The sequence below is a fragment of the Prinia subflava genome, chromosome 3, assembly GCF_021018805.1.
Source record: "Prinia subflava isolate CZ2003 ecotype Zambia chromosome 3, Cam_Psub_1.2, whole genome shotgun sequence".
In the NCBI taxonomy this organism is placed as follows: domain Eukaryota; kingdom Metazoa; phylum Chordata; class Aves; order Passeriformes; family Cisticolidae; genus Prinia; species Prinia subflava.
Genome location: NC_086249.1, coordinates 4,724,045 through 4,748,550, shown reverse-complemented (window position 1 = coordinate 4,748,550; position 24,506 = coordinate 4,724,045). Strand labels below are relative to the sequence as shown.

Genomic DNA, 24,506 nt, shown 5'->3' with positions numbered 1-24,506 from the left:
GATGAGAAAGCTGGAGTCTGCTTGATTTTCCAACCATTGGTCTCAAAATAGTGAGGTAAATTCCGATTTACAGTTTTGATTACTAGTCCCACAAAGGGGGAGAAGAGTCACAGTTACACTTATAGGCTTTTAAATACAATTTATTTTCTAGTGACAATTGAAGGATCTAGATTTAGATATAGCATAAAATCAAAACTAGGATCACAAAATAAGTATAGAAAAAAATTCACTGTGGGGTTGTTAGTGCAGATTAAAATGCCTAACACAACCTACTTGGGTTTCTCACATTGTTTGAATGATTACTGCTAAGATTCACAATGTATTTTTTTGTGCATTTTCAATATAATTCAGCTAAAGGTGTTAAGCTATTCACCAAGAACCATGTCATACCTTTTAATTAATGCAGAAATATCACATCTGTACCTTCTGTCAGAAAGTCAAACCCACTCTCCCAATACTCTGGACATGTACCATAGGTGGACAAAAACCCCAGGCCACCACCCACGGGGGCAGTCAAGCAGCAAACTACACAGACATTTCTTTTTTCACCTGGAGCTTTACCTGTCCTCGTCAGCAACCTCTGAAGTGGCCCAAGTTGTCAAAAACAATTTAGTCTGCTCTGCAACTACTTGTTGGTACAGCACTCACTCAGCCTTCACATAACACAGTGGTTCAGATAGAGTAGTTTCAGGTCTGTGGCATTAAAAAGTTACTGTAATAAATTTTAATCACCTCTATAACAGCACCTGAACTGGCATACCTCAGAGGACAAAAGAGCAGTAACATTGGCAGAAAGAAGGCAAAGCTAACAACTCAGAAGGTGAAAAGTTTCCCTTTGCTCTTCATGAATTCTCGCAAATTTTTATTGTGCATTCCTTGAGTTCAATACACAACACATTAGATCATTTGTGACTGAATAGTGGCAGTCCTTTAATAATATCTTGTTAGGTGTTTCCTTACTTTTAGTAGTACAATTTCTTAGCTTTCATTTGTAATTTTATCCACAATCATTAACATCACAAACATTAAATCTTATACCTTTTATTGTTAGACTACCTTGTAGAACTTAGATACTTGGGAAGACGACAATTTACATTTACCAATGCTAGAGATGTGAATTACTAAATCTTCTCCTCCTTCCCTACCTCCCTCACCAGTGATTCTTGGTGTTCAGGTCACCTAAGTGCTGGATTTTCTGTTATGTAAGACAAAAGTTGAAAGGATTTCAGCATGCCATCACAATATCCCAAAGTGGTACTGTTAGAAAAAAGCCCATGCTCTGCATATACAACCACGGAAGAAACATACCACCAAAAAAGTGGATGCATTTTACCAGACTTTGCATTTTAAGCAATCTTAAATCTAAACAACAGAAGAAAATTTTATATTTTGAATATTTTTATTCCAATCAAATTACAAATACAAGCATTTGAAAATGTACAAAAATAAAAAAGGACTTTTTCTACACTTAAAACAAGCAGAACAAACTTATTTCTATATGTGCAATCCTTTCAGTGAGAAAGCCTAATCAGCAGACATTTTTCCTGTTCTTTTCTGAGCATTCTATGCCAAATCCCCTGCCCCAAATCCAGCCACACATAAAACTAAAAGCAACATTTCAAAAACCTAATACACTAAATGTCCCTGAACAGATTATAAAGAAACCATTTCTCACAGGTAATAAACCTGTAGGTGATAATGTATTTCCCTAATGACTTCAGGGCAAACTACAACCAGATGGGCAGTTTGCAAATCAAGCTTTCTCTAGTTTGTTGATATGTAAAACTTAGACAACAGTCAGATTAAATTCTTTATTTTTTAAGCTATTTTTACAAATGAAAAAAACAACTATAGCTTTGTTGATGGCATTCTTCCTTCCCCCAAAGTTTTAACCCTTCCAAAAAAAAAAAAAAAAAAAAAAAAAAAAAAGTATCTGCAAATAATTATAAAAAGCAGTAGAAGAGGTCTGAATCCAAAATAATTGTTTTTTGCAAAAGGGATTGAAATGATCACCTGCTCAATACCACATTGTACTACAGAATGCAGAGGAAGCACTGCCACAGCAATAGTTTTGAACCATTCTATAATGTCTATTCAAATATTTTTGGTATCAAGTTTTGCTCAGTAATATTGATCAAAATATCTTCAGCAGTATAGTTCATCTCAGTGTTCTGTCATTCATTTGGCCAAGGCACTGTTTTCTTTCAATGCTATGACAGCTGATGCTTTTTGGAGCTGCAGTAATGCAAGGAGAGGTGAGGCAATGCTTGTGTAAAGAGGTAGCTACTTAAACCAACATTATAGAAAAACATTTCTGGGGGACAGAAGCCCTTCTTTAGGTCTTGAATACAGCAGGAAACTTTAAAATTGAAAACAGTTGCTCAATTTACATGAATGTGTCCGGATTCTAAGAGAAAAGCAAGGTGACATTCTCCAAAGATAGCTCCCAAGAAGCAGGTCCTGTCCAGCCTTTCTTTTTGCCATTCCTTCAGTTGCCAACTTCAACCACATCATTTAACAGAAAGCTGCTAAGCAATAGAACAGCTAATACCTACTTCTACAGTGCCCAGAATACAGGCACTCAAGCCATAATCTTCTAGCTGCTACCTGAAATAAGCTAGAAGCACTTCATTTACCTGGCCCTATTGTGGACAGGGATCCCATGAAGTTGTACTGTGATGGAGATGAATGCAGGTTGAATACAGGTTTAACAATGGGCCCCTGCCTGCAGCACACTCACCTATGCTAGCTTTCGATTCTGCTGCTTCTACAGCCTGACTCTTGCCTCTAAAAAAATCCAGACATCTGCAGAGAAACACACTAATATCCCAGAAGTAACGTTCAGTTCTGTACAACAGGTAGTTCAGCATGACACAGCCATTCTTAACATTTTGTCCTTCACGTCATCTAACCAAAAATCATCATTCTGTACTTATATGCAGACGTATTTAGAGAATACTAAAGACTGTTAAGTTTCTCTGGCAAATTTTAGACACAACCCATTTTTCTACTGCCTTAAAATATTTTTTGTCCTATGAGCTCATTTCAGCACTAGCACATTACATACGTATTCTTTACTTGCTAAAGATTTAGTTTTTAATTCACAGGAAAACTTATTTTTCTAGAAAGATCCTGAGTACATTTTTTAAGCATTACCACACAAAGATTTATGTGTTATACTGTTAGCACTGGTAACAATCAGGACATTCTCCAGGTACTTCACACTACTGGTTAAGATTAAAAGACAGTGCTGACAAGCATTTGAAGTTGGCTGAAGCTTTTCTTTTTTTGCTAAGACATAAGAACACATCACAGGCAGTTTTGTTGCAAACTGAAAAAAACCCAGAAATCTATTTATTAAGAAGGAAAAGAATCTCTGTAGCATCTAAAACAGGAGTCATACTTGGGCAAACAGCTAAATAGCAGTTTAAGGGTAAGATGCAGCTTCACAAAAGACACAGAAAGTTCTGTCTGCCTCGTCATCTACCTCCTCAAACTAAGTTTCATGTAAAACCAAAGCCAGCAGCAGACAGAATCAAGAGACAATAAAAAGCTTTTGATATAAGGCAATTGCTTCATTTTTAACAAGGTGAGAAGACAGTGTAGTTTATGGACCAGCCAGTCAGTATTTGAGAGGTAGTCTCGTTGTTCATTTGACTGAGAGAGGTAGAGCTAGTTGAGAAATCAATAGCTAAGGCCAGTCAAAATCATATCCCAAGTTTTCTAAGATGGAAAAAAATGTCTCAGCCTGAGACTGCCAATGTCACGAGGGATTCAGTTGTCTGGCTGACATTTATTCACTTTTACATGGGTAAGGTTATTGTAAAATATCCAGAGAGAATGCTCCCAGAAACAGCCAGTGAAAAACCTTAACTACATTTTGGCATGTGTCAACCAATTAATACAGGTTATACATCTTATGACTGAAGGTGAAAAAAGCTAAGTGGCTCTCCTCATTTGGCAGATTGATATTACTCAAAAACACAGACACAGCAAAGACTAGAGGCAAGTATCAAATTCCATATGGTTTACCTATATAAAATTCTCCATACAATTTCTTCACACATGAAAAAAATCCCAATTATTTTAGAGATGAAAGCCAACAAGACTTGAAGATCATACAGTTAACCAGTAATAAAATCCTTGTTAAAGACATCTGGGTACAGAATCATACATAATGCTCCCTTGGATTGATGTAGACTCTTCCAGGTCCTGAGTTTTGTGGGTATCTGTTGCTCCAATTTTTGTAGTAAGTTTGCTGATAAACAGGATACATAGGCTGAAGACCCTCTTGTTCCTGTGGCTCTTCAGCCTCACAAGTAAGTTGCCTTCCATTCACAGCTTTCTAAACACACACAAGAAGCAGTAAGTTTCATAGTTCATGTATAGAAACTGCAATGTCTGTTATTGGTAAAGTGTTAAGCAAAATTAAAGATACATGATCTCCAAGACAATCCCATGAATAAAGAAAGAGGAACTTAAAAATTCCACTAACAGACAGAAGTAACCTCAAATGTTTGTTTCAAATGAAGTTGGACTCTAAAGCTCAATAAATCTTAAGAGCAAATCACCAACTACGAAAATGTCTGTCAACACTCCTCTGCTTTGTTACTCACCAAGAAATGAAAGCTGGAGTGTTTAAGTATTTAAATTAGTCAGCAAACTACTACAGGATACTAAAATGGTACTGACACTTTTCACTTAACCCACACAATCCAACAGTTATTGACCAGGATGGATAATTTCTTTCTCCATGAAAACCAACATTTTAAAGTTTATTTTATGGAATAAGATTAAATAAAAGCTTCAATCAGGGACTCAAGCCATCTTATTATTTACCATGTGCTGCAAGTTTCCAGCATCTCTCTCTCTGTACTGGCTCTGCAATGCAAAATTTTCTTTCTGAAAGAAGAAAAGTTACAGGGGAAACAAGTCAAGATTCAACACTGCAGAACAGTTTTGGTTAATACAATAAACACAAGTCATCCCAAAATATACTCTGCCTTAGGAAGTGTCTTAACTGATTATCATTTAGAATCCTTCTTCCAATCCATTGGCTGGTGGAAAAAAGATGAGGATCAGTCAGGGTCACCTGTCCTAGCTGTGTTCCCTCTCCCAATATCTTGTCTCCCTCCCAATCTCCTGTGTACACCCCATCTGCTGGCAGGGCGGTACAAGAAGCAAAACAGGTCCTAATGCTGCCCAGCAATAAAAAAAAATCCCTGAGTTATTAACACTATTTTCAGCACAAATCCCAAACATGGCTCAGCTACTGCAAAGAAAATTAGCTCCATCCCAGCCAAACTGCCATCTGTAAGAGATGAGGTTCAAGATCATCTAAGGAATCTGGAGGTGAATAAGTTTATTTGCAAGTTCTGGAGGCACTTTCACAGGAAGTGACTAACCCACTACCCATCCTAGATTAGAAGTAGTGGCAGGCCCATGGTTCCCACTGGCTGGGAAAGGGGAAATTAGACCCCCATGTCTAAAAATGGAAGTAAAGATGACCTAAGGAACTACAGGTCAGTCATACTCCAGTGCCCAGCAAGATGAAGGAGCATATTCTCCTGAGAACTATGCTAAGGCATATGGAAAATAAGGAGGTGCTTGGTGACTGTCAACTAAGGGCAAATTGAGCCTGACAGATTTAGTGGCTCTCTCTGACAGGATCATAGTGTTGGTGGAAAAAGGAAGAACAACTGATGTCATGTATCTGGACATGAGCAAAGCATTTGATGCTGTCTCACACAACACCCGTGTCTCTCAACTGAGGTGACATGGATTTGATGGGTGGATAAAAAAACTGAGTGGATAAAAAACTGAGCAGATGGTCACACTCAATGAGATGGCTCAAAGTGGCTCAAAGTCCAAGCAAGGACCAGTGACAAGCATCATTTCTCAGGGGTCCGTATCAGGACCGGCACTGTTTAACACCTTTTTGGAAATGTGACAGTGAGATCAAGGCACCCTCAATGAGTTTGCCAATGACACCCAGCTGTGTGGTGTGGTGACATGCTGCAGGCAAAGGGATGCCCTACGGAGGGACCTTGGCAGGCTTGAGAGGTGGCTCTGAGTGAACCTTGAGAAGTTCAACAAGGTCTTGCACCCGGGCCAGGGCAATCAAACACAATCACAGGTTGGGCAGAGAAGTGATTCAGGGCAGCCCTGAGGAGAAGGACTTGGAATGTTGGTGGATGAGAAGTTACTTCATGCAGAAGCATTGAAATCTCCCTTTCAAATTTATTTTTTTCTTCCCCATTATGATAGAAAAACCTAATTTGTGAAATAGGCTGTTTCCAAACATGCAGATAATCACCAACTGCCTGGTTAATGGGCGATCCAAATCACACCAAGTAATGCCATCTAAGAATTATGATTTAGGGTACAGTTTCTACTGTAGTATCATCACTCCTAATTAAGTTCTTCCTTTATGCTACACTTAATACAGGACCACAATAGGTTAAAGCAACATCTTTGCACAATTGTGTGTATTTTTTGTTTTGCAGTTCTTTTCCCAGCAGTCTCACAGTGGTAACAAGAACACAAAGTAGCTATGTTGCTGATCTTTGTGCAGAAGTCCCTCCAAAACAAGTATTCACACAGGTAGGTAACATTTGCAGTGGTCATACGTCCATATACATCCATATTCTCACCTTCAAGAATTATTTTGAAGAGAGCCCAATCTCTGAAATATTACTTTCTTTCTTACTTTCTCTTCTTTCCCCTTAATATTTTACCTTTCCACATTTGTTCAGGTAAAGTTTTGAAGCAATTTTGAGTAAAGTTTCTAATATGACCCCTAAATGCATTGTAAAATTACTTTAAAAATCATCTAATATTTCCTAACCTTCTCCACTCCTCCAAGTTATTTCTCACCATTTTCACAGGTCTATTTTTCCAACTTTGGTTTATAAAACTTTTTGTCTCGTAATTCCATTTCAAAGTGTATCCTCCTGCCCTTAAAGTCACTGTGCTTTTGCTTCCCAGGTCCTAAAATGCAGTCTGCATTTCTGGGAACATGTGATTTACCACTTAGCAGGCAGCATTGCTCTTTCATACCTGAGCTAAGAGCATGAGTTCAGCACATAAGGAGGCAAAACATACACGGGGAACAAGAACAGTCCCATCTCCACCAAAAGCTAATGTTCTTTAAACAAAAACCGAAACAAAACAACAACAAAAAAATCTGCCTGCTTGAGAAATTCTACCAACAGTGGATGTGGACATGATTTAGACACACACTAGAAACCAGAATAGCCAGTTCCAGTTGGTTATTCAATTAAAACTGTAAGTCAAAAGAAATCATCTCACATGCCATGAAAAGACAACACCTGTGCTATACAATGAAATTATACATTTTACAGCCACGGAGCAAGTGAGAAACAAAATCATCGGATTCTGTCAAACAAAACTGGTGCTGAGCTACACAGTCTGTGTCTTCCTGCACAGAAACAATCTGGGGTTCTGTGCTTGGATTCTTAACAGAAGTTTGCACTGTCTTACCATTACATTTGGCAGAGTTTCATAAAACCTTGGTTTTACTCTACGAATTCTCCTTCTTGAACAGTTCTTCAAAAGCCTAAAACAAATTTTCTCACCAAAACTTCATCTTACCTTTTCTGATCCTTTCTAATTTAGAAATTCCATTACAAAGACACCCACTAACAACAACAAAAAAAAGGTTGTGCATCATTCTAACCCCTATCTAGTATTTTTTTTTCTATTGCAAGATCCCTCATCACTACAGATGATTTTATTGATGCATATTTTGTGCTCCCTTCCATTCAATGTTGTTTGTCTAAACAGTTCTTTGGTTCAAGGCAAATGATAATAATGCTTCCTTCTTCATCAAGGAAGAGATATTCCCACCTGTTTGAAAAGCATTAGGAAAACAACTACAAGAGTGCAAGAGAGCCATAATCCATCCATGAATCAGTATTATACTACGTTTAAGAGTTCAGTGGCTGGTGTTTTCAAATTTGATTCACAAACATCATCATTTGGTAAATGGTATTTGATGCTTTTAATGGTGCTAAGACAAATTTACCTTTTTCTTTCCTGTTTTGATCAGTAATACAAATATTACAGTTAAAGAGCTTTGCTTGGTTAAATAAGTGAGGCATTCGTCCAAGCTGCAAGTTTAAAGTCAGGTTTCTCATGGCCAGACATACCTACTGGGCTGCATATCCCTTATCCACTCTTACTCCTGTTGCTACAGAAGAGCCTTGTTAAAATCTGAATCCTTCAACAACTCTGAATGGTGCACTGCATGGTGCAAAACCTGTTTTTTCTCTTTGCTTCAGAAGCACCTGTCAAGGTAATAATAACTTCAGTTCTTTCACCTTGTCAAAGATTTCCCATCTCAAGCATGTTTAGAGGAAAGTAAAGAAGTTTTTGCTTCTTAGCAATATATTGTTTGAAATGGTGAACTTAACTCTAATGATTCCAAGGACTGCTGGAAATACTGCACCCCCTTGCACTTCTTTTTTAAATATTACACAATAGAAAAATTCCTCTTTAAGCCACTGGAATTCTTCCATTGCTCAACTTCTTCCTGATTTGCCTCACAAACTCCATTGCCAAGCAGAAAGTCTTCTCACCAAGGATGTAACCTTCAGGCTGCTCACCACTCTTTCACATTACATGTAATAGATTGTTCTGAGTAACAGAATAGTATTTTCATGGCACTGATTATTAAAAGAACACCTGGACAAAAGCAACAATGCATTGACAAGAGTTGAGAAAAATGAACCTACAGTTTTCATAGTAAATAAAGCTATAATGTAATTTTTTTCCATAGTACTCCTTGGACTTTTGCCTCACTCTTTTAGGGTCTTAGCTGAACCAGTTTTTCTCAGTTCTGAAGTGATTCACATGAATTGGTATCTGCAAATACCAGTACAGAGAAATTACGAGTACTCAGTTACATAGCACTGGTCCATACTGGTAGCTCATTATTAACACTAGCATATAAATGATGGCATATATTTAAAGTAAAGCAATGTTTCCAAGTCTCAAGAAGTATCCATGAAAGACACAGGCTATCCAGTATTATCACAAGGTCCAGAACATTTCCCTTCATCTTAATACCATCACCTGCTGACTCAGATAGACATAAAATTAGTTAAATATTGATTGCTGGGATACAAACAGGAGGATTTCAACATCATCAGTTCAATCCTGAATATTTTACAAGATCAAAAAAAGCTATTGTCCATGATTGGAACAATAACAGTACAGATGATTGAAAAACTTGTACATTATTTATAACAACTTACCAGAATCAGCCGAAATTGAATAAATCCACTTTAAATTCTAAGTTATTGTGAGTATGCAGAAGACACCATTTAAATTCACTCTTCTTTGCTTTGCACCTTTGTGCAGCCCATTATTTCCACTCTGACTGAACTGATCATCTATTGTGGTTGACAAAGCAGTGACATTTCCCCTACAATTGTTTCCAGTGACTCCAGAAGTTTAGATCTGAACTAAGCAGTGAGAGGCTCACTTGGAGTCTCATTCTGGGTAGGCAAGGCAGCAATTGGAACATCAGGTAGTACAGTGGTGAGTAAAGACATTTAGTCACACAGGACAAGACATCCTGACAGGCTGCTAACTTGTTTCTTTTGCCTCTTTACAGCTATCCAAATGTTGGCTTGTTACACCAAAACAATGCAACCAATCACTTGGCTAAAGCTAGTATTTTGACATTTATTTCTGTTAGATAAAATGAAGTTCTTGCCTCAAGCATAATAGAGTCCATACTGATTAGAGGCAGCATCAGCTAGTAGGAGCCTCCAGCTCCAGGTCTTTTTAGTTCTGGAGTTGCAGAAAGAGAAAAAGACAGGTACACTAACAGTGTTATGTTAACACCTAACCTGAATAGGAATCTTTCTCCTCCCAAAACAACTTAAAACTCTGTTTATCCATCTTGAGGAAAACAAATATTCAATTCAGGCTCTTTACAGTTTTTCCTTTATTTAGAAAATACATTTTCATACAACATTTAATTAAATATTCAAAGATTACAGTCAGTTTCAGCCTAAGTTCTTTAGTACCCATTATCAGAAGCCACAGTAAGCACAACCTAGGAAAAAATCAAAAATAGCGAAGTTCTTAAGAGGAAAGCAATAAGGTACAGATTCTCTTATGTCTCTACCTCCTTTATAAGTTGCTCTGTAAAGGACAACTAATTGCACTTCCTAGTGTTGTCATTTTGCCATCTAGCAGCACTACAGAGGCACAAATACCACAATAGACCAAATCTTTTGATTCTATAAGCAAGAGAGTATTTTCCAAATACTTTAAGCAGGAATATTAGCAGAAGAATGATTCATCAAAAACTGCAATTGTTGAGTACTGTAGTAACAGAAGAAATAGCTATGATGCCCAGCCTGAGCACAGAAAAGCACTGGCTCTTTTGTGTCATCTTTGGTGCTATACCACCTTTAAGGTAGGAGGATGAAAACCTATTATTCTTTATGTCAACAAAATGTTTTCTACCTTCAAAAAGTTATAATCATCAAGCCGCTACTAAAGGCAGCAATGGATCTCAGAACAGTTTCCTGCTTCACCCAGCAGCAATATACACAAGTTTACTCATTGTAACATTTATGACATAAGGAAAGCTTTTATCAGCAACTGATATTTGGTGAGCTTTAGTAACAATCCATCACAAAGAAAATCTAGAAGAAAATTTTCAATGTTATTAGAAACTCCATCAAAATCCCTCTTAAAGGTAGGTGAAGATTTTTTATTTCCTCTATGAGAAAGGACTTTCATAGGTCCTTAAAGTTGCAAAGATACACCATAATATTGGAAAAATGATATTTCTTATAAACAAGTGATTGTTTTAATTAGGTCAGTGTTATAATTCAGCACATCAGTGGTTAGAATCCCATTATTTATGGTATGTACTGAGGATGAAGCAAAAATTTTATTGAAAACAACTACAATCTAATTCTTACAAATGCTCATAGGTGATGGAAGTTTACTTCAATGTAAGCAGAAATCTAGAAAATCTGACTAATTAATTTAATACACACACACACACAAAAGACACTTTAGGGGCCATGGCCAGGATCTATAACTGACTGGTTTATTATATGAAGTAATCAATTATATTAGCTTAAGTCATCTCTCAAGAACAGATCTCTATAATGCCTAGTGCAAGAGAAGCCTGAATTCACCTGGAGTTTTCCAAGCAGTCCATGCCACCTCAAAACCATGCTGTAAGGAAGAATGTACCCCTACCTTTCCTTGCTCCCCACTTATTTGTTTCATTTGCCAGAATCAGCTTTCCAGTGTGACCTCTATAAGCCAGTTTGATCAGACTACATCCACACAAACACTAAACACTAGTAAAGAAGTTTTTTGCCTACAGCTGTCTTCCTTGGACAGCATTACTTTAGATAACAAGAAGCTACTCCTGAAAGCACACTAAAAACTCAGCTGTTTGTCACAAAATTGGTATGGGTCTTTTGCTGCTGGTAAATGCAAGAAGAAAAGATAAAATTAGAAGTTACATAACTGCAAGTATTTAAAAGTGATTTAGTGATCTTCAATGAGAATCAAACTCATACCTTGGTAAATTAGCCATGTCAAAGCCCAAATTCCAATCTATCCCCACACATCAAACATTAATAACTCAAATGAATGGCAGTTATTACTAGCAAGGGAGCTGATGATAAGGTCACTTTTTAAGTTTTCCAAGCATAATTTTTCCCCCTTATGATAACTGCTTTATAAAGCTATGTATATTCTCTCACCACAAAAATTCAACAAAAGGTTTTTCTAATTCAAAAGGAGTCATGTCTGTCAAAGGCTGTTAGAAATACAAGACGATCTGTCTACCAGTTTCCTGACCTCTGAGGATGACTAACATTACAGATAAAAGATTGGGATATCACATATGTAGGGAAACAGCTTGGTTGTAAAACCATTGAAAGGCTCCATACATTACCAGGAAAGCAAAATTAGACCAAACTAACATAATAAAGCAAAGTTAACACTTTCCTTAAGTCAATTTAAGATGCATATAAACACTTACTCACCTGAAGCATAGCTTCTTTCTGTGGTACTGTCAATGTTCTCTCCTCAAATGAGGCTGGTTTGTGAGTGGGTGGAAGATCAATCCTGTAGTAAAGAGGGAATGAAATATGACACATGTTTGTGAAGCCCAATTGGATGGTCAGATATAAACTGCCAAATCACCCCACACTCAGTACTCAGGGACAATCATCTTTCAGGAGCAATGACTCAGATGTGATATATTGTAATGGAACATGTCTACCTCTGGCTATTGTTCAGCCACACACTTTTTGTAGAAAATGTGTTATTTATTGCATACTGTGTTAAGCAGACTGAACTTCCCCCCATACACTCCAAACAAGGAGGATTAGACACTACTGGTATCTAACATAGTTTTTGTTATGAGATACAGCTTGAACAATATTTTTAACTATAGCCTTTCCTTAAAAAGCCTTACTAGCAATTCCTACATGCAAGACATTTTCTATTTTAACTTTCACAGTGAAAGCAAATGGTTATAAAAGAACTTAAATGTGTAAGATCCATATAAATATGCTTCTGATACAGAATTTAAGAGGAACAAACAAGAAACAGCATTTCTAACCATGTTAGAAGTTGCTAAAAAGAAGACTTTTGACTCATCTTGCTAGCTCAGTGCAAATGAGGAAACTTATTTTATGCTAAAGGCCCTAAGTTATTTTACTCTAGTTCTCAATAACTATATATACAGGAATGAGCAACAGTTCTCATTCAGTTTAAGTGTTAACGGTATACGGGATGTAAGAAACTGTCTATGGGATGCAAGAAGACTCATATTTACAAATATTCTAAGCCCTTGTCACATTTTATGCATGTTTCAATCAGGATCTAGACATCATCCACTTTAACTGACAAAATCTCTTCAGATGTTTTTGTTTCCTTCTTTTTTTGTTTGATCACGTTGAATAAACTGCATGTCTGTGCCAAAGACTTGAAGAAACAACCAACATTCCAGAAAGCACCACAAAGCAGTAATTTCTAAGCACGTATCTGTGGGAGCTTGCTTAATTTTACACAAACATTTCAGGATTAATTTTAGGGGGCCTTCACATCTGCAAAGCATGGCCAATTTACCTGCAAGTTAGACCACAGTTACAACAAACTAGCAGTCACTGGCATCAGTCAAGAGGGAACAATTTTTTGCCCTCCAGTTAAAGCCATGAGTAGTTTTCTTTCAAAAAATCCCAAACTTCTCAAGAGACAAAGCCTTATATTACTTCTGAAGTAATTCTTACCTTCCACATTTCTTTTTCAGAAATGCAAGTGTGATTTCACATTTGTCTACTCTGAAAACAGAGCCCTGAAATTACAAAAGCTGAATAGCTGCTAAATTAAGTCAGACACTTAAATTTCTGTATAGAACAAATGCTTTCTGCATATCACTTTCAACTGAATAAAAAAAAAGTCCAACACATACTCACACTTTGTCAAGATAGGCTGGCCTTTTCTTCCTTGGGGTCAGCAGCACTGTCACAAAGATGGTAATGATAAAAAGAGCAAGGACTGCTCCAATCACAGCCCCTGCTACAGCAACAGAAGATGTCTGCTTAAAGGGCACATCTGCAATGTGATAGCATAGATTACAACTTTAAGAAGTTCATATACTTTCAATACCCAGATAAGCTACTTCAGCGTTGTTCTGAGAAATGCTTCTTCCTTCCACTGCCAAACAGAAAGCCTTGTCCTGCACTAGTGCTTTTGCAGTATTGCCTCAACTTAGCCAACTAAAAAACTGGGGGAATTGAGAGTTCATGAAATCAAAACCTGATTTCAAAAATTTCATGGACTACTTTTAATAAGTACAAGCAGCATGCTTTCATTCTCAATTTCAAAGTAAGATGACATTACAAAACATATGGTTTGCACTTACATGAGCTAACAAGATTTTAATTCAAAAACCTGGGCAACTATGGTTTATTGACAATCTTTCTTTAAAGACACTCAAATCTGCAGAAAGCAAAAAAGAAAAACTTAAAAGCAGAGTAAGAAAAACCTCATATACTACTAGGAGCAAAGAACACATGAACAAACACGAAATACTAGGTTACACTTATCAAAGCAAACCCTAAGTCCACCTATCATCTTTAGGACTTCACACTTCGAGCTACAAGAAAGCAATTTTCATAAATAAATTTTAATAAAGGGAGAGAAAAAGCCATGTTTTTTTTCTTTTAAAGCATTTTTCTTTCAACTTTAGCATTGTCAAATTTAATGCTGAATGACTCTCATACTGAATTAACATACTTTTCAGTCTTTAAAGGCCACTCCTTTCACTATGCTTAGAAATCAGTTTTTAAATCTCAAAAATGAAAAAGCTGCTAACATACTTTAAATCATCAGTGCTTCAAACTTGCACCAAAAAATTTTACAATTAGAATAATTCATGTCAGCTGCACCAAAAACTTATCTACAAAATTTAGGCAGCATACATTAAATAAGGCTGATTTACACTGATTACTGAATCAGAAAATTTAACAGCCCGGAAACTGAAAATTAGCACAGTTCTATACCTGTAATGTATTTCTAAAATGGTCTACTTCAGCTATTATCCAAATGCAACACAACCATTCTCTATTTAATCTCTTACCAAAGGAAATTTTGAGAGCCTCCTTCAGCTGTATGTTCTATTCACAGATAAAACCCCTGAAACTATGCAATATGATTTATCAGTTCCTCAGATTACTAATTTTGTTCTGTCTGTAGGCTGGGAAGCTGAGAAAAATCCCCCAATTAAAAAACAAACAAACAACAAAATACAACACTTGACTTGCACTCTAATAATGCAATTCCTGTCCCCTCACTGTTTATCAAAGATCTGACATGAATATTCCCCTGGGATCACACTCACACAGTATTTTTAAGTAAATTGAAAAAAAAAAAAGAAATAATTTTGTGATGTCCTTAATGTTAAGGAATAAAGTCCTAGAGTAACAACTCACAGAAGTTACTTTGCTCCTCAAGATGAACGTAATGTACCACCTTTGGTTTACATAAAGGCTTTCCTATGTGTCCATCAGATACTATAAACTGCCCTGGTTTTGGCTAGGATAGAGTTAATTTCTTCTCAGGAGCTGGTACAGTGGTTTGGATACAGCTTGAGAATAATGCTGATAACCCACCCACGTTTTGGTTTTTGCTAAGTTGTGTTTATCCTAAGTCAAGGACTTTTATTTTGTGTGTGTTTCACGCTCCATCTGTGAGAAGCTGCACAAAAGAAAGCTGGGAGGGAGCAGGGTTGGGATAGGTGATCTGAACTGACCGCACCAGAGAACACCACGCCAAGTATATAAACCAAAATTACACAGAAGGAAGTATTGTGCATCACTTGCTTGTTTCTCCCTCCTTTCATTATCCATTATTATTATATTTTGCTTTGTTTTCAATTTTCAAACTGCCCCTATCTCAACCTACAAGTTTTACTTTTGATTGTCCTCCCCATTCCACCGAGGTGGGGAGGAGAGAGAGGTGAGGGAAGCAAGCAGTTGTGTGCTGCTTAGCTGCAAGCTGGCCTTAAACTATGACACAAGCATAATTCATAATTTTTTCCTGAAGAATGGGCACATGAATCAGTGGCAGGGTCACCTAACCACTGCATTTTAAGTGCCTGAGTTCAGTTTACACTGGATGCCTTCTTCTTTAAGTGATAAAGTCTCCACTAACTAATATACATTCTTAGGTCCTGAATTCTTGAAGATGTTTTGGTCTTGTGATTACTTCAGAAGAGTTTCTTGATTGTTTCATCCTAACATCATGTTAGGTGCCTTTTCTTCTAGTAAATTCTGCTATGATGTTAAAACATCATAAAGTATCATACCTTCAAAGTCCACCCATTGAGTGTCATTTTGGGTGAGATGACAATAAACACCCATTTGCTTCTGAATACCAGGAAAAATAGTAATATCCAAGCAGAGTGACACACAGGAATTTAAGTGCAATTACCACAAGGCACACTTTGCTTTTTTTAATTGCTTTGGCAAAATATCAGTCTAACCAGTGAAATGATCATAAACCTAGACCACCATGCCAAGCTGAACAAGCCAGAGAGCATCTAAGATGTATGGTGGCACCTACAAAGCATTTTAACCAGATGGTCAGAAATGGATGGGAATTAATTAACTCCAAGAAATACGGTTAAAGCAAACAAAGACAACAGAATGAAAAAACAAGACTATTTTAGAGTATGCAATTCCTAGTTAATCAGCTGTGCTTGAAAGGAAATGTTTTGGACAGCAAACACCTCCATTTATCATTCTCTTTATCTTAAAAGAGTTTCTGAACACTTGTTTTATAAGCTTGGGATCTCCAAGGGGAAATACTAAACAGCCCATCTAAAACAGCTTAAACACTTTAGTTCATTCTATCCAGCCTCTGGGTTTATTGTGCTTTTCCATCTTCAATTTTTAAGAACATACCTGTGAAACATTTTTGAACACTACCTATGTTCCAGAATGTAAGAAAAAGTTTATTCACACAACAGCCATTTGTACGTACAATCAAATCTTTTTACAGTAGACATAATGTACAAAACATTGCAACACGCGTAAGCCCTATCCCTATTAATAACTTCAACTCCAGAACATTTCAACTTCTCAACTCATAGGAATTTAAATATATAGATATATTTTAAAAATCAAAGCAAAAAATCCACAGAGACAAAAGCAAGATATCTCATGTGGAAAACTGGTTTATGGTTATGTTTATTTCCAAGTAACACCATCTTTTAAAGATGATATATCAAGTTTTTATTTGAAGAGAGGTATAGTCTCTTTATTCCAGAGATAATTTGGATCTGAACCCTCAGCTAGAAATTTTACTTCTTTTCTTGTATTTGCACTCAAACTACAGATAACCACAAGATCACTTGCTATTGTTTTTGAGACTTTGGTCAATCATCTATCAGTACTCCATTAATCCAAACCCAAACTTAGGTTGTTTAGGGATGCGTTTCCATTTGAATTTCAAATAAAGCTGTTGTCTTAATCTTTTTTAAAGACATGCAGTCATATGCAATCACAGTGTATTGTCTACAACGCTCAATACAACTATTTTTGTGAAGCTGTAAGCTAAATGCTGTAAGCTACCAAACATCATGAGGATAGAAAAGAATTTCCAGCATCAATGCTCATGAAGCAGCTGTAGTTATGCAGCCTATTTCAATTTCACGTCAACGGTAGCAGAGACTTCTCCCTTTTCAGGTTTCAAATACTAATAGCCTTATCAGCTCCAATTTCCTCAAGCTAACACTTAAAAATGGCACTTCAAAAGATTTACTATTCTACTTACAAATTTATTTATTGTTTTTCTGCAATTCATCTAAAGTTATTTCATTCTTCCTCAATAATCAGCAGATTTAATTTGGTGAATCTGCTCAAGAGAACGTAGAACTGTTTCACGTGTCAGACAAGATTTCCTACCTATAATGGATACGATGTCATTTTTAAGAACATGTAAAATCAGTATGGATTATTTGCAGGGAAAACAAATCCACTGCGGTACAGAGACTGCGCAATCACCTGAATTCCTGTTTCGTAACTCTTCAGTTGCACCACTGAAGAGTGAGTTTTCAATACCTGAAGTAGCAGTGCAAGTGTCCACTTCCCTACTAATAATCTGAAACTCTGGTTACTCTCTTCAAAGCAGGCATTGTAACTTAGTTGGAAGCAGCGTAAAACCGCTGTTTTAACTTCTGGTCATAGAAACTCTAATGCTTTTTGGCACCTGGGAAAATAAGCACATTCACATTAGCCTCCAGCTTCGTAATCTATATGGGTGTTTTCTCCTTAGTTCTGTCCAATTAACCAGCTTTTAAATTCAATGGTAAGATTCCCACAAAGCCTCCAGAACAGGTCTCAAAAATTGCACCCTGTGAACCTGCAAAGAGCATCTTGTATGCATTAATGAGTTTTGACATCCTGCCAATTACAGGCCTAACAAAACACCTTACTGTATGTATATATACAGACACTAGAATAAGCTTTAGAAATCAATGACTATAAAAAAATAACTTTTCATCTTATTCAAATACAAGCCTCTGACCTGTTTACAATTACTCCTCAAAATGTTGTTCATAAGTTAGTTTCAGTGCAATGACTTAACTTCTAAGTATATAGTTACAAGAAGGCTCATTAAAATGCTAAGAGGTATTCATTTTTATGCAGAAAAAACCCTAGAAAATAAAGCTTTAATTCTGCTGTAACTCATTTTAATTGGTAAAGTATTTGCTATATAGAAGCATTAAGTTTACCATGGATGGTACCTAGGCTGGAGTAATTCAAAGTCCCCAAAGATAATATTTGATCATTGCCTTGGGTAAACTTATTTTTAAATCAGAGAGCCAAGACAGCCACTTTTTATTCTTAAACAATATTGAATGGCAACTTCAATTTAGCCTTTTTTTTTTTAACTCTGACATAGACCAATATAAGCACTCTGCATTAAAACTCAAATCTTAAACAGTAGTACAGCATTGGGAAAAAAAGCAGCTCAAATACATTTTCCCCAGATTCAGTATTTCCATTGTGTCAAGTCACAATATAAAAACTTTCCAAAAAAAAGTTTCAAAAAGTTTATTCCTCCTCTTGTGTAAGTATAAACAATCTGAAAGTGACCACCCAATGAAGTGAACTGCAGGTACACATTTAGTTTTCAGTGGTTACTACACATACCACTCCCTCCGAGATATTACCGCACCATCTAAGTGAGAAACAAAGTCATCATCCTCATAATACTCATCATGCAGAAAACCCATTCCAAATGTTCCACCTTCATGGTAATCCATTGGTCTTTCATAACGGTCCTGGTACCTGTTAGTATTGTCTACATTGTTCAATTCAGGTTTTCCAGAGTCTTCTAAATAATCTTTAGATATTAAGTTCATTGGGTGCTTTGTTTCTTTTTTTATACTGCCAGGGTAAGAACTCATATCATCTGACTGAAGAACATCTATTTGGGACTCTTTCTGCATATCTGATGGTGGAATGTAGCTCTTAGCAAAGTAGTCACCGCGGAACGTCTTTCTTCTCTTATAGACGACAACTCCAACCAGAGCACCAAGAAGTAACAGTAAAAGAACCCCACCCACCACACAACCGACGACGATACCCCAAGTGTCGTCCTGCTTTGTTGGCAAGGTTGATGTTGGGAAATTTATTATTCTAGGTTCTGTTGCTAAACCTGTGGTGCCATCAGTCGAAGGATGCCAGGGAACCGTGGGCAGTCGAGTGGTAGTAGTAGGAGGATCTAATGGAAAGAGCAAAGAAGTAGACAAGACACAGAAAAGGCACAGAATGTCAATGCGAGCTAAATCAGTTAGGGTTTATAAGAAAGCAAAGTTGATGGGTATGTTCTACAAGAATAGTTTTTCATTCTCAAGTTCATGGCAGTATAAAAGTCTTTAATTACTCATAAGCTTTGAACTAGCTTCCTTACACACGGTTTTGAGTTAAGCTGCAGCAGAACAGAAAGTATGGGGAGCGAACAAAATAAAAATAACTTTTAGGTAGACAATTTGCCCTCCTCAAAGTAAGGAGATGGAGGTTTTTCACTCAGATGGAAAAATTATTCATCATTATTTACCTCGTTTCCCTGTTCATCATTATTTACCTCCTCCAAGGAGGAAAAATCCAAGCAGTCCTCTAACTTTCCATCCATAGGGACTTCTGGATCAAATTAATTGATTATGCCACAGAGTCAATTATTCCACATTAAATTCCCCCTTCAGAAATAATTCAGGGCACTGAATATAAGAATGAAAAACTATGAGTTGTGTGCTCAGTCACATGAACTACTGATTTTTAAGCTATTCTCTCCAAAAACATTTGTTTCATGAATAAAACTTAATTCAGCCTCACTTAGGGATTAGTGAAAGAAGCGTAGTTAAAAATGGCATGTATTAATCTCAAACACTTATGCTGAGCAAGGAGCCCTCAGGTTTTTAAAATAATAAAAAAATGAAACATTTGAACCAAAAATTGTTTCTTTGCATTCCTTCTATAAGCCATTTGATCCTTCAAACACAAAGAAATTTCCACATTCGTTCCTCAATATAAAATATAAACTGATTTCATGTCAGGTTATGATTGTAAACAAGAGAATGCCAGATACCAAGCTTCTCCAGCATGCAGCTTTTTCCTTTATTCTTTAGGTCTACTGGAGATGTATGCATCTATATTGCAGACAACGTTCCAAGTGATGGGCTGATGAAACTGAGATTATACCAGTCAATTACACTATTATATACAACTCCATTTTTTATTCCCATGCCACGCTGAAAAGAAATTACTTTTTGCCTTGCCCAATGCAAGCTAATTATTTTAAAATCAAAAAAGCAATTCTAAACAAGTTATTATAGCTTGAACCTTTCAGAGAGACTATTACATGGACAGCCAAGTAGCTCATTATATTATTTAGTTAAATGCCCATAAGCAAGATCCATGAAAGCAGTACTACCACCACATTAGAGGCACCCTAAATTTACCACCGCAAAGAGTAAACCAGATACAACTAGAGCTCTGTCAAGCTTTCAGTTATTTGACAAATCACAAATAGCTATAAATATGATTTTTAATCTCACTCCTCAGAGACAGACATACAATTTTTTCATACTAGACAGAATTCTCACATTTCTCGTGATTACTACACACTTTGCTGCTAAATGCAACATTTTAAGCATGACATAAGTAAAGTTTTACACAGATTTTCAAAGAACATAATTATATTCTTTAACTATGTAAAAAGTGATGGTTCGTTAGGGAACTAGACATAAATGGAATTAATTTGACAGAAAAAAGGAAACTGAACAAGAAAGATACACTACCAAAATGAATAAGAGGAATTCAGATTATGATTTTAGTAAAAATTGATTTAAAGTGAGTTTGATAATTTAATGGAGAAGTAGAGATTAAAGAATTCAAGTTTACTAGGGTTCTATGTCCCACACATCCCTAGGTCATGAAGTTCAAATCCCTCTTCCTTGAAAAGGTATTTACTTTAGACACAAGATTTGCAACCTTAAAACAGTACCATCAAAATCCTTCCAGGCTGTATATACTTGTTTGGCTTTAATTACCTGGCTTTGTAATTTTTTTTTGCCTCTGATACTGAGGTCTGAAGTTCTATCCCTCCACATCCACAAATAGCTAGTATTTGTATCCTGGCAAATTTAACCATTGCATATGTGAAATAAGCACAGTGGCAATTACAGTCTTTATTAATGTATCAGAAACTCAGTGTTTTACAAAGAGTTTTTCCTTCAAAACTTCCCATTTATCCACCAGTTGTCAGATTGTCCATCTGCATTACCAACAAGCCCTAATTAACATATTAAATCAATTGCAAACACGGGAACAATTAATCATTTTTTTATATGTATTCCTGCAATATGTAACCATGATACTTCTAAGGTTTATTTATTTTGGTACCTTTTATTGTTGCAGAATGACAAAATTAAAACAGTCCTTTCTCGTTTATAAAGCCAATTACAGCTAAGAATATGTGAGCTCATTTCTGATGTCACCCAGAGCTTTCTAAATGTAAAACTAACTTTTTTTTCTACTTCCTGTACCAAACAAGTTTCCCAAATAGAGAACAACTTTAAGATGAGGAATGCCAAAGTTTTAGGTCTACCTCATAATGTTTTGCTTGCAAATCGTATCTCAAATGCCATCTCCAAATCAAGAAAATGCCACTCTTATCCATGGGTAGAAAAGCCAATATTATTTAATTTCAGCAAGTTCTTTATAATATTTTACATAATCACTGATACATGTTTGAGTTCTTAATGCTTTCCACAAAACATTGAGGGAATAATTTAAATTTTGTTTCATATGGCACTTTACTCAAAAGCAACAATTTCCTACTGATGACTGACTTCCTTTAACATTTTTCTTCAGACCCAATGTTTAACAGCTCTAGTCTCTTCCACTGATGTAGGATTCTGCTGTTGCACAAAGCATAACATACTAAAACACCCATGTGGGTCAGGGAGCTGAAAGCAGCAGAAATTCTGGAAAATAATTTGGTTTAGTTTAGATGCATCTTGATCTCAGTTTTGGTCTCTTACTATGTTCTGGGCCCTGTTCAAATCCTTGTTACATGTACCCTGTAATAACAATGAGGACAGGCCAAGACCTCAACAAAATTTCTTCTACCTTTACATAGCTACCACGCCCTTTAAAATAAGAGACATAACTGAAGAAAGCAAAACCCAATTTTGTGGTATGAACATAGCAAGTCAATTGGCTCCTTCAATACACAAAGAAGGGAAGTTTTCCTAGTTAGTTTAAGCCGTTGACAGTTTTCTGCCAATAAAAGCAAGACTTGGTCTTGACTTTAAATGAAGCTCTGAAACCACCTCAAATTAAAGAACCATGGTCCCTGTGCACTGATTAGTTTTCACACTTCATTATTTTCCTGATGCTTCCCATCAAAGTCAGTACCAACTTTCAACAGTGTCAGCTTGATATTTTTATTTTTCTCTTAAATGACTATTCCAGATAGAGATTTCTCAGCTCTTACCATACCAACAACTTATCTTGGGCAGGGGAGCTTCTACCATTAGGTTTAGTACAGGCATCCAACTAACATGACATGTTTCACATCCCAAACACCACCTCTCCCCACTTCTTCAGTCCTCCTGCAGTAACACTTCCTTCAAATGTTTGGGACTGACCTCTGCTTCTGGTGCCATTCAAAGCCAACAATAAGCCAAGTGTCAGAGAGATGAAAGTAGAAAGAGATGGATGAATCATCCCTAAAAGTCAGACCACTATTTTCACAGTCTTAGGTTTAAGTCCTGTCTAGGTATTATCAGCTTATCATTGTAAAAAAATCAACTAGAGAACACAATATTCTTAAACCATAAGCCATTTTGGATTTAGCCCACCATGAAGTATTTGAGATGTAAAGTGACCAGCTCTACAACACAACATAAGATACAACATAAGATAATTAATACTGGCACGATTTCCTTAGGTAAAAATTTGTCATTTAAGTGTTACAGAAACAAAGTTTTGGAAGGAAAGGTTCCTTGGAGAGTTGTTGTGTGTTAACATGGACAGTCAAAGTCTGTCTGGTTCCAAAAGCCACAACAGAGTGGCCAAAAATAGTTCTCCCTATTTGAAAAACAACAACAAAAAAAGAACCAATCCCACACCATTCAAGATGCAAATGTCTCCTTTTTTTGCCTCCTACAAGAGACGGACCTACTATCAATTATTTCTAATCCAAAAGTGAGTTGGCTTTGCACAAATTACAAGATCTCTCTCTGCACATGTCATTTTACTGAGTGGAAAATATCTGCTTGTGTATGTATTACTTGTATGTTTGTACAGATACATACATACTACTGTATCTTAACTGGCTGTTCTTGCTAAATTATCCTTAGATGTTAAATACTTAATTAAATATTAATTCTGTGTGGCTGTTTCTTTCTTTCAACTGGTGAAAAGCTTATGTAGCAACTCCTTTATGACAGCAGGAAAAGTCAGCTTTCCATGGAAGAAGACTCTGCATGTCTGAGAGTAAATGATTTGGAAATTTATCATTCTTTCTTTCTTTCTCCAACCATTGCTACTCTAATGTCAAACAATAGGTAAGGAGACTGCACAAGCCTTTCACCACAATGTCTTGCCTACCAAGGTTCCACACTGGAGCTTAACATTTTCCTAGAATTATTTTCAGTGTGTGTTCCCCCACCTCTATTTTGGCAGCATAATTCTAAGATGGTACCAACAATTTCTCTCATCAATCATCCACTTTCAAAGTTCAGTGTGCTTTTGTGGTTTCTAGCTGGGAATTTCATGCACCAAATAAAAGATTTTGGGGGTTTTTTTGGTACACAAGAGAAACTTATTATTAACATAACCTCCAGCATGGAAGAATATTCAGGAAGACCACTGAAAATTCAAAGCCTGCTAGACCAGGGAGAAAAAGCCCTTTGCTAAAGAGCAGTTTGTCAACATCTCTTCCAATATGTAATTTAGAAAATAAAAGAGTGTCTGTATTCACAAGGCGCCCTCAGAACAGAGGTTTATATATGAAGCAGCAAAACCTAAACCCAACGATCAGCCTCTGCTATGTTAATCCTCACAATGTCCACTCTACAAGAAGGTGACCCTGCACTTACAAAAAACACCTTCCTAGGACTGCCACCTAACAAAGGCTAGCTTTACTTTTGACAAAAGTAATCTTTTCCAAAGGCTGTCATGGCAGAGGGAGTATGTTCCCTCTTTAATGCAAACCTCACAGGTCACCTCTCCCTTGCAAGGGGAGAAAGGGAAAGCCTCAGTAAACAGCATAAAGATGAAGGAACACAGAGCCAAGAAAACAAAGTTCATATCCTTGTCTAAGAAAACTGAGTAAATCAATATTGTACCAGGAAGTGCTTTATATATCAAGCTGACAGCTTGTTTTGGAAAACCATTACTTCAGTGCTTGAA

At 36.6% G+C, this 24,506-nt stretch overlaps 1 protein-coding gene across 2 annotated transcripts in view; it reads right to left on the bottom strand.

The window, feature by feature from the left end:
• Positions 1–213: 213 nt before the first annotated feature.
• Positions 214–24,506, bottom strand: part of NECTIN3 (nectin cell adhesion molecule 3) — a 62,927-nt gene continuing 38,634 nt past the window's right edge. Inside the window, exons 6-9 of one of the 2 annotated variants that reach the window (XM_063393833.1) lie at positions 13,491–13,629; positions 12,054–12,135; positions 4,840–4,902; positions 214–4,345 (exon numbers count right to left, since the gene is read on the bottom strand). In XM_063393833.1, coding sequence (XP_063249903.1) covers positions 4,169–4,345; positions 4,840–4,902; positions 12,054–12,135; positions 13,491–13,629 — 461 coding nt within the window. In that variant the 3' untranslated portion in view covers positions 214–4,168. Of the gene's footprint in view, positions 4,346–4,839; positions 4,903–12,053; positions 12,136–13,490; positions 13,630–13,846; positions 19,309–24,506 lie in introns of those variants that run through there. The other variant, XM_063393831.1, reaches the window with a different exon arrangement.